A 10,433-nucleotide genomic window follows, 5' to 3' on the forward strand; every position below is an offset into this window, starting at 1 on the left:
GGAGGTGTTTGAAGACATAATACATCACCACACAAGGATTTTTAACCAAAGGCAATCCATCTTTCACCACTGTAGTCACTTGAACTCCTCTCTGCCTTTAAGAAACCTTCATCCAATACACTTTTTATTAAAAAGTGGGACTTGTACACTGAACAATAGGAAATGTAATTTCTGAAGTAATTTGGACTACACCACCTATCTGCCTGAAGGATGCAAAAATCATACTTTACAGACGGGGTATGACAATATTACTGTATACATAAAGTATACAGTAAGCATTATGCAGAGGTTCAATAGATAACACTCAAGTTAAAATGCTTAATGAGATTTCAACAAAAGATTATACACTGAGCAACCAGCAAAGCAGCATTTCAATATTTAACAACACACTACAAAGAACAGAAGGGCATCAAAATCTACTTCCTGTACAATGCAAATATAACTAACACAATACACAATCCTTTCTGAACAGGACAAAAAAACCCACAAAAAACTGATTTCCTGCCCCTCACCAAGAATTTTAAAACAATTAAAAGCAGCTGTCAAAATTCTTGTCCATAAAATTCATTCTTGATGAAAGCAAAATTCTTTCTGAAATAAAGGGTTTCAGTTACTTCAAGCCTTTGGAAATTTCAATCATTGCTACCATGGTGTATTGCTTGTTATACTAATGGTCATTTTCCAGGAGCACAACTCATGAGAAGCTAATAGGTAACAGCAAGCAGCTAAGCACTTGCCCTTACAGTGCTTTATCATGTCTGCAGGTCAAACAGGTTGTTCAGAGCACAACCCCACGCTACAGAAAGATCACCTAAGACCTGTCAAGCAAAGGCTTTCACTCCCACCCATAGTCGGAATACTAACATTCCAACTTTCTCAAATGGACCAGTTGAATCTAGAGCAAGTAGAGTCTATTTGTTACATGCTACAGAAGAGCAGCAAATTATTTCTGGTTTAGAAACAGCCCAAGTTGATAAACTGGATTATCCAAAAATTCTAACTCCATTTTAAAACATAGGAAAATGCAGTCAGGCACTCCAACTTCACCTGGCTGAAACTTTCTGTGATTTTGAAGGTGATATAGTAACTGCTGATCATACAGAGACAAAGCAATACTCTGCTTCTTTAAGTTCATGACAAAACTAAGAGCAGTGAGAAGAGCCTCAGAAGCTTAAAGCATCTCAAGCTTTTTAGTTTCTAGTATTGTCTCTGCGAGGCAATCTGAAAGTCCTCTAAACCCTGACAGTAACTACTGCAATTCCCCAAATTGGCATAGCAGCACCTTATAATCTCTTTCTCAGTGCAAGTTTGAATGCCAGTAACACACAATGCAGGGTACAAATTAATTTATCTATAATCTTTATGCAAGTCAAAGTGACTCACTGTCTGGTATTACTATTTACAAAACACTATTAACTCATATCTGTGTATCAAGCTTTCCATACCAACCCCATCAGGCCATTCAGGCAATTTTGTCCTACCCACAGCAGATCGCCAAACCCCTGTATCTGCAGTACACAAGCTCCAGCTTGGGAGTTTCTTTTTGCCCAAGCAGCAGCGATGCACACAGTAAGTAATACCTCTGTAGGCTTTCAAGTACCACAGAGCAGTGAGAAAAGAACAGCACTGAAAATCCCTCTTTCACTAACGCCTCCCAGCACAGCACATAACTATAGTTACACAGTAACTACTATTATAGTTACTGTCTTCAAAACAAAATTCGGGCTCTCTGTGCTACAGCATACTGAGATCAGAAGAACACAGGGCAAATCCACAGTACCAATATTCCACCTCTCTACCTGCAGACCTCCTTTGAGTAATACATACAAGCTTTTTTTTCAGTTCAGTGCAGAGATTATGGTCGTTTTCAAGACAAAGATACTACCTAATGAAGACTCAATTAAAGGATTGTTTTAAATGAATCAGTTCAGAATTTGTGTTAAAAGTAATTATGTATTCTCATGAATACTACATTTCAGTGAGTATGTAAAAATATGTAAAAAAAGGTGACAGATTTTCTGGTTAAGACCATTTATTTTAACAAATAGATGAGTCTTTAAGATGAACTGGAGGCTGCAACAGCGGCTCTCTTGGGCTTCGGTGTGGTTCCCTCACGGAATCCATTCCTGCAAACAGAAATATGGTTACTACTTTTTAAAAAGTTGATTCCTGCTCCAGATTATTTTCTGACACTCGTGTTTTACATGAAGCTCACTAGCTTTTTTCAATTTATCTCAGTAATGCACTGAAATCACAACAGAGTTCACCCGTTCAGACCTTTTTTAAAAAAACCACATTATTAAAAATTGTCTTGAATAAGCTGTATGGTTTTCATTCTTGTCTGCTGAAGTAAATCTGACCTCTTGAAACTGGAAGATTTCATTACCTCAGCGAACCCTGCAAATATAGCTCACCTACTGAAAGCACATCTTAGTACACACTCCTAAAGAGGTCCTGTTTCTGAAGTCTATTTCTTACAAAAATCCTCTATGACTCCAACCACACTCTTCAGCCCTGAGCTTGATTTTGGATGACATTTCTCACTGAGCAACACTCAGGTGGAAAGCAAGCAACAGCTGCAGACTGGAAGGTGTTTTATGGCTGCAACTGGAAAAGAATGAGCCAACCAAAACAAATTGATCCCTCAACCACACCCACAACTGAGACTTAAAAATCTCTTACCTTTTGCTAATAAAACCAATCTACATTTTGATGACATCACTCCTGAATTACATGATACCTTTAATATAGCATGCTTGTGCCGTGGACCAGAAGCTACAGAATTCCATGGGATTCATAGTAAATGGGAATCATATAACACCCCCAATACCTCCCAAGTACAACTCAACTCAACTTGCAACTCAAGATCTGATGTAATAACTAATTAATGCTGACTGAACTCTAAATAAAGAGGGACGAGACATTATTCCTGTCCTGAACTTTTTTCTGAGTGAGCAAATGGGGACTGGAGTGCATTTTGAGACTTATCTCAATAAACCTTTAGTGTAACCATCTATTTAAATGAATCACAAATGAACAAAATACCACACAAATAATTTTTAAAAGTGAGCTTCTTACTACAATAACATATACGTCCTATACTACCTTCATTCACTATAAACACTGGAACTTTTTGCACACTTTTTGTCTTACCAGAAAAGTTTTTTTCTCCTCAAGGGAGGATAAAATGCAGACAACTATACAATGCACATTATTTCATGACCTATTTAAGAAGATTGTACTCCATTAAGTGGTACTAAAACAAAATCAAAATGTTAACTTCGAGTGGCGAATTTTGTCATTAAATAGTGTCTATGCAGGATTTCACAGCATGCTAGTTGGCAATAAAGCATTATACCTGAACCGACGGTAGACCTTTTTCAGGTGCCTCATGCGACCAGTACCAGTGGTGTTGCGTCTTTTGGCCTTTGCACTCCAGTTATCTAAAATATGTAAGTCACTGTTATTTAACTGTACCAAATAATTTTGGTTGCATCTTACATTTGTATGGTACAATTATTCAAGCTGACAAAAAAACCCCAAAAACTATAATTTAAGTAATTTTCTATGGAGTAATACTGCAGATTAGCTGGCATATAGTTAAATCATCGTTAACTTCAACAAAGCTCCAAAATGCAAAATGACAAAGCTGCAAAACGACACTGCAAAAAGTTTTCCTCCTTGACTGGAAAACAATTTAAACTACTGAAGAAGAAACACGATTTTTTAAACTAGAGCCAGTTAAAAGTTTGTTACTTACACTTTCTCTTACGCTTAGCAGGGTAACCACATTTCCCACAGGTCGACTTTTGAAGATGGTATGCCTTGGACCCACATCGACGACACAGGGTATGTGTCTTATTTCGTCGCTTACCAAACGACGAGGTACCCTTCGTCTAAAAAGCATTTCAAGACATGGAAATATCACTAACACGTCCGAGTCACAGAACTAAAAGAACAAGCTTTAAAAAACCGAGCGCAAACCCAGTCATATAAACACGTCGGAGGAACATTCAACTCTTAAGCCACAACTCAGTTTGAACTACGAGCAGCCTCCATTTTCAGGACCCGTTGCCGCCATTCCTTACGTGCCCCCGCCCCTGTGCTGATATAGAACAGAGCCACAGCGCGCTTACATGGGCTCCCCCCTCCCCACACCCATCACCCTAAAGCAGCAAGCTGCTCTCTCCCGACGAAAAGTGACTCTCTTCACATGTAGCAGCCGCACACTCACCCTTGGGGAGCGAAATCCCCCCTGCTACTTTACCGCCCGGCTGCTCGGCCACCGCGGCAGCAGGTACGAAGCCGAAGTCGCCGGAGCATTCGCGGCCCCACACCGCACCACGGCCTCCCTGCCCTGCCCTGCCCGGCCCGGCAGCCGCGCCCGCCGCCAGCCCCCGGCCCCAGCCCCACCGCCCAGCCCGGCCGCGGCACAGCGCGGGGCCTCTCCTCGCGGCCCGGCCTGCCCCCGCGGCGCCCCCGGCCCGGCGCGGCGGCGGATGACGGCGGATGGCGGCCGATGTCCCGAGAGCGAGCGCAGCACTCACCATCTTCGCCGGCCGCCAGCACCAAAGAGGCCGCGCTCCGCCCCGCTTCCGCCAAGGCCCGGCGACCGCTTCCGGGGGCGGCCCCTTGGGCGGGCCCGGCCCGGGTCTGGTGTGCGGGGCGCCTGGCGAGCAGAGACCGCGCCTGCTCTGCGGAGTGGCGGGCGAGCACGGACTGGGCCCGGTGTGAAGGGCGGTTGGCGAGCACGGACTCGGCCCGGTGTGAGGGGCGCCTGGCGGGCCGGGCCGGATCTGGTGTGAGGGGCGCCTGGCGGGCCCGGGCCGGATCCCATGTCGGAGGCGCTTGGCGGGCGCAGAGCCCGGCCGGGCACCGCCGGCACTGCGGGCACGGAGCGGGGCACCTCGGGGGTGCAGCTCTGTAGCAGCGGTCGCGGTGCCACGCGAGTGGCTCAGCTCCAAGTTCTGACCCTGCTCACAGCCACAGTCGGAGTTACTTTTACAGAATCACAGACTCACCGATTTTGGAGATCTACAAGGCCATACAGTCCACTCGTCCGCCCAGCGCTGTGCCTGTAACCCTAAGCCCGTAAACTACATCACCCAATGCCAAACACAGACGCCTATTGAACCCCTCCAGGGACAGCGATTCCAACACCTTCCTGGTAACCAATTTCTGGCAACCCGAGCAGTGACAAAATTTTTAACATGAATCTCCCATCTCTCAGTTTCACACCATTTTTTGTTCTCCTCTGTGTAAGCACAGAAGAGACCAGCCTTCACCTCACTACACCTTCCTTTCAGTAGTTGTAGAGATCAATAAGGTCTAATGGGTGAGTTTTTATGAGTAAAATTCAGGCACAGGGTACTCCTGCCTGTAATACATGACTTTCAAAGTAAGCTGCCTTGAAGAACGGGCTGTCCTGCACTCTCTGTTTGTCCATGCCCTCCCCCAGACCCCTCCATGGAGCTACACAGTCTGCCTGAGATCAAGTGTTACAGTGGACATAGTGGGCACAGAAGAGGGACATGGTCACCGTATCTAGGCCGAGTCCCAGAAATATTTGGACACTGGCATCAGGACAATGCTCTAGACACATTGTGTGAGGTAGTCTTGTGCAGGGCCAAGAATTGGTTGATAATTCCTGTGGGTCCCTTCCAACTCAACAGGTTCTGTTACTCTCTGAAAATCTGCCATTTAAATTCTCACATGCCTGCCTACTATGCTTCTTCAGTAGACTTACAGTCTATACACAATTTTATCTTGAGAGAGTTCATTTCAGGGGAAATTGGAGAAATTTATGTGTACCTTATTACCAGATCATTACCTTGTCATCCCAAACAGAGCCAGATATTGATGCTATAGCCAGTTTATTTGTCTTTGATGGTAGAATTATGTAACTTGTCTTACAGTACTTGATGAAAGAATGTCTTTTTCTGGTAGGCTAGATTTCAGTCCTTGTTTACTGACTAAAAATGCAGCTTTTCCCAATCACAGCTGGCTGGGCCCATCATAAGCCAACAAACTGTGAGCCACGCTCCCACTATGAATGAGTTGAACCCCTGTGACATGGAGCTCATTGATCAGAAAAAGGGGTAGTCCCACAGCACAGTCCCCCAATTAGTAAAGCTGTGTCTGACCTGCTGCATTTTCACTCCTGGACAAATCATGTTCATATGGTTGTCTAAATAGTGATTTGTCCTCATTTCTTTTGGAGTCCAGCCCCTTGTTGAATTCTTTTGGTGCTAATTTATGTAGTGGGAGGCCTTTGACCTCTGGTAAGGTTGGGGGATGGGGGAAAAAGCCATTTTGACTTCAGCAGCATGGCTTCCAGACCCAAAAACGTGTGGCTCAGGCTATTCACTCAGTTCTCTCATTTTTGGGTGGCAATTTCTCTTTCTGAAATAACAGAAGTCCTTGCCTGTATTAATTTTACCTCACATGAAATCCAGACATTTACTCCATCCATGGTCCTGCAGTAGTTAAAAAGGAGAGATTGGTTCCAAATGGTAAATCATCCCATATTAAATTAGGTGTCTGAAGGAGGGTGAAGAAACGATCCTTGGGAGGAACCCTTCTTCCATGAATTCTAAGAGAGAACTAGGCAGGCCCATTAGGCTGGGCACATAGGTAGCTGAATTTAGGTAAAATTAACTTTACTCTGACTTGACTCAATTAAGATATTTTATAGCAATTCCGTCCTCCTTACCAGAAATCAGAATAGAAATCACTGTGTTCTGTGGATGAAATACCATTCAGGAAAAAAAAAAAAAACAAAACAAACCACTTAAATAGTATGAATACATTGTACAGGCTTAACTGAAGACATATTTCTCCCAGCAGCCTTGCTGTGTGCCTTTTATCTAGTGCGTCCTTTGCTCTTTCTTTCTCACTAAATCCCAGAAATCTGGAAGATGGCATGGACATTGGACAGGTGCCATGGCAACAGCCTCTAAAGGAAGTCTGTTGGTTTGGCTGCTTGCAAGAATGTGCAGGAATTATTCCTGTCCTTTGTGGGATAAAAATAATCTTCTTCATTTACATGTCTTCAAACCTATTCAGAAAGAAAGACTGTTGGTATTGTCATGCATTTCTCTTTAGTATTCAGGAATACTTTTAGGGTAGGGAATGGGCAGAGCTGTGGCTGACCCAGTACTGCTCCAGAAGGTCTTAAGGTCTTCTTAGCCTGTGTGAAGTTCACAGGGGAGCACAGAGTTCGTTGCTTATTGCTCAGAACCTACAGGCTCATGCACTGGCAGCTGCTGAATGGCACCAGTCTAAATTCAGCACTGACTAATTCATGCTGTTTCTTTGTTGCATAGGAAGTAATCAAAAATTTAGAAGGTGACATGTCTGGATTTCAGAACTGTCTTTTTGATGTAGGAAACAGGAGTCTGTCGCTGCAGCTGATATCCCGTCACAGCTTCCGTACAGCAATTTTGGTCCAGACAGGTCTGTTGATGGAAAAAATCCTTTGTTGTGCCAGCAAACAGTGATCCTATTAATCTTCTAGGCTAGGGTTTATTGAATACCATATTCTGCACCATGTTCCACAGCCTGGCTGATCTGGTTGGAGTTAAAACACTGAAGTAAAAAATAGATATGCTTTTAGAAATAAGCCTTAGAATTAAGTCTAGTTCAAGGACAGGGAGACCAGAACCAGGACTGGCTAGGTATTATAGAGGAAGGGGTGTGTGAGCCACAAGTAACCTCAGTGGCATTTGTTTTGCTCAGGTTTGATATCATGCTACTACATCACATCATCACTGGGGTGCAGTACAGCCACACACACCCTGTGATGTGACACAAAACAGAGGAGTTGAACTGGTTTTACTGAACTTGAACTGCTGAAAGGACTAGTGTGTAACAAATGAGCAGCTTATATCCAAGCAAGTTCTGTCTAATGTCATCATGTGGTATCACTCGTTTGTGCACGTATAGCACCCTTTGCTCAAGCAGGGACAAGTTAAAGGGATGGGAATAGTGACAATACAACCTTCAAATATAGATGTTTGAAGCTAGTCAGCACTAAATATTATCTTCAATTATCATCTGTGGTGAAGTCTTTTTCTTAGTGTGGTCTCATAGATCAAAGCCATGTCTTTTGGTATCCTCCTGAATATCAAACACTTTAATATAGGTAACAGCATCTCAGGAATGCCACAGGAAAACTGAGGAATTCAAGGAAAACATTTTCATGAGGGTTGGTTTGGTTGCCTTTGTGTCTGGTTATCATTCTAATTTGCAGAGGTAAATGTCTTGGTTGGAATTTATGAAGAAGACACGATCTATTTGTTTCCTAGCAGGCAGAAGCAGCATAACTTCATCTGTATAATATCCAGATTCTTCAGTTTGAAAACTTTTGTATGTGAGTTTGAACCAGAAACATTGGTCACCACAAGATGACAGTAGAGTTCAAGTTAAACCTTTCTACTAAAAAACTCTCAAACAGTAACAGTATATTAGGTTAATAAATTGAAATATTAATGAATATTATCTGTACAGTTCTTGCATCTTTATGACAATAACAAAAAATTTTAGCAAACAGTGCTTATGAATAAGTCTGTTGTATCCTGCTAAGAAACTAATAAGCATAATAGAAAAGTCTTTCTATTTTTTTAGGATGAAAAGGAATACAAGAAAATTAAACAGCTGACATTAACTTCTGAAATTGCTTGTTAAAATACTGGAAGTGATAAAAAATTTTAACAACTCATTATTTTTTAATTACAATTCTATGGTTGTACCTAAAGGGTACTTTCAAGTAGGATGAAGGGAGACTTTTTACAAGGGCATGTAGTGGTAGGACAAGGAGGGATAGCCTTAAGCTGAAGAAAGGCAGGTTAAGATTAGGTATTAGTAAGATATTATTTACTGTCAGAGCAGAGATACCCTGGGACAGGTACCTTGCCCAGAGAAGCTGTGTGTGCCCCATCCATGCAAGTGTTCAATACTATGGGGCTGATCTAGTGGAACATGTCCATGCCCGTAGCAGGTGGGTGGAACAAGATGATCTTTAAGGTCCCTTCCAACCCAAACCATTCTGTTATTCTATTGCCACTCCTCAGCCTCAGAGAGAGAGAGACTAGGAAATAGCATTCAGACCACCTTGGGAGTAGCACTAATACTTGTAGATCGTGGCAAAAGCCATTTGTGATGGCAACTACCATCATAAACACAGCAGGAGGAGCTCCCTGCTCATTTCCTCAGCTGCCTTTAACCTTTATCTTAGAGTCATTGCAGGGGGAGATCCTGGTTTCTTCCCCACTAGAAACCACACTAGAATCTTTCCTGTTCCATCTGTCTAGGGGAACAGGGAGAGCATATCTCTTCTCAGCAGAGGTAGGAACAAGCCTGGGACATGCTTGCTACACAGTGCAACAGAATTCAGAAAATCCAGAATTTTAAAATGACCCTATTTTTTGTTTGTTTGGTTGGTTGTTTTGGTTCTGTTTTTGTTTAGTTTTGAATTTTTTTGCTTTCTGTTTAATCTTATGCTTAGATACACTACAAGGTTGTGGGGCTTTGTTGCACCAAATTCTCAGAGGGAGTTTCCCTGTTTATAGAGGTGGTTGGATGGCAGTTCAGGCTGAGCACCAAACAGGGTGCATGGGAGAAAGCCAGAAGTTCCTTTTCAAGGTGACAGCCATTTACTTATCAGTTCTATAGCAACAAAATGTTCTTGTTGGTACTATTTTGATTAAAAACAACCTTTCTTGATCTTGCTTTGCTTGACACTGTTGTCTTAAAACTTTGTTGCATTATTCATGCAAAAATGTATGCACACACAAGCCTGGAGCAAAATTTTCATTGAGGAGGTACAAAAAGCATTTGAGCTACCACCATCTGGTATTGTAGTCTGAATCACATTCCAGGTGGAAATGCCTAGCTTCGAACCACATGCCTTTTGCATTGCAGCACAAAATATTTCAGTGAGTTGTGAGGAAAATGTTTGTACCAGTACAGACTGCAAAGTACGGGACTTAATTTTCCTTCAGATGGTTCTGGAGTTTTTGAGAAAAGGCTGGTCAAATGGTTGTCTGAAATGGCATCAATTTGGTGGATCTTTTCATGGGAAGGCAAATAAGCTGGATGACCTTCTGAGGTTTCTTCCAGCTGTACTTCTGTCATGCTGTGATTTCATAAAAGGCCTCTAACTATAGAGACATAACTTTATCTCTAACCTCTAAGGCTGTAATTTTCTCAGAAAAATGCGTTTGACCAATTTTATACTTGGGAAAAAAAGGTCAGATCTTCATTAATTCTACTTTCAAACTGTGTCTACTTTTCTCGTAGTGGTAGTTTTTTTCTTGTGGTGGCTGGCCAAATAAGTGCTATGTCCCCTTTCTTACATGTCCAGTGACAGACCTTCATTTTAAACATCCATCCTTTTCCTGTGTTATGTAAGTCTCTGAATTGCATTTTTGGAG

The 10,433-nt window shown here is 42.6% G+C and overlaps 1 protein-coding gene and 1 non-coding gene across 2 annotated transcripts; both read right to left on the bottom strand.

The window, feature by feature from the left end:
• Positions 1-2,014: 2,014 nt before the first annotated feature.
• RPL37 (ribosomal protein L37) lies at positions 2,015-4,614 on the bottom strand. The gene is made up of 4 exons (XM_064736671.1): positions 4,548-4,614; positions 3,761-3,896; positions 3,359-3,443; positions 2,015-2,126 (listed from the first exon to the last, which is right to left on the bottom strand). The coding sequence occupies exons 1-4, from the start codon at positions 4,548-4,550 to the stop codon at positions 2,057-2,059; spliced, it is 294 nt and encodes a 97-aa protein (XP_064592741.1). The 5' UTR covers positions 4,551-4,614; the 3' UTR covers positions 2,015-2,056.
• LOC135460194 (small nucleolar RNA SNORD72) lies at positions 2,227-2,306 on the bottom strand. The gene has a single exon (XR_010443183.1). It is a non-coding gene; the product is annotated as a small nucleolar RNA SNORD72 (small nucleolar RNA).
• Positions 4,615-10,433: the final 5,819 nt, after the last annotated feature.

The sequence above is a fragment of the Zonotrichia leucophrys genome, chromosome Z (assembly GCF_028769735.1).
Source record: "Zonotrichia leucophrys gambelii isolate GWCS_2022_RI chromosome Z, RI_Zleu_2.0, whole genome shotgun sequence".
Lineage (NCBI taxonomy): Eukaryota > Metazoa > Chordata > Aves > Passeriformes > Passerellidae > Zonotrichia > Zonotrichia leucophrys.

Bases quoted from the DNA above. Each gene is read 5' to 3' on its own strand.
- RPL37 (XM_064736671.1), bottom strand. The intron at 3,444-3,760 runs GTAAGTAACAAA...TACATATTTTAG, and splicing joins TGCTAAGCGTAAGAGAAAGT to ATAACTGGAGTGCAAAGGCC. The intron at 2,127-3,358 runs GTATAATGCTTT...TTCTGTTTGCAG, and splicing joins AAGGTCTACCGTCGGTTCAG to GAATGGATTCCGTGAGGGAA.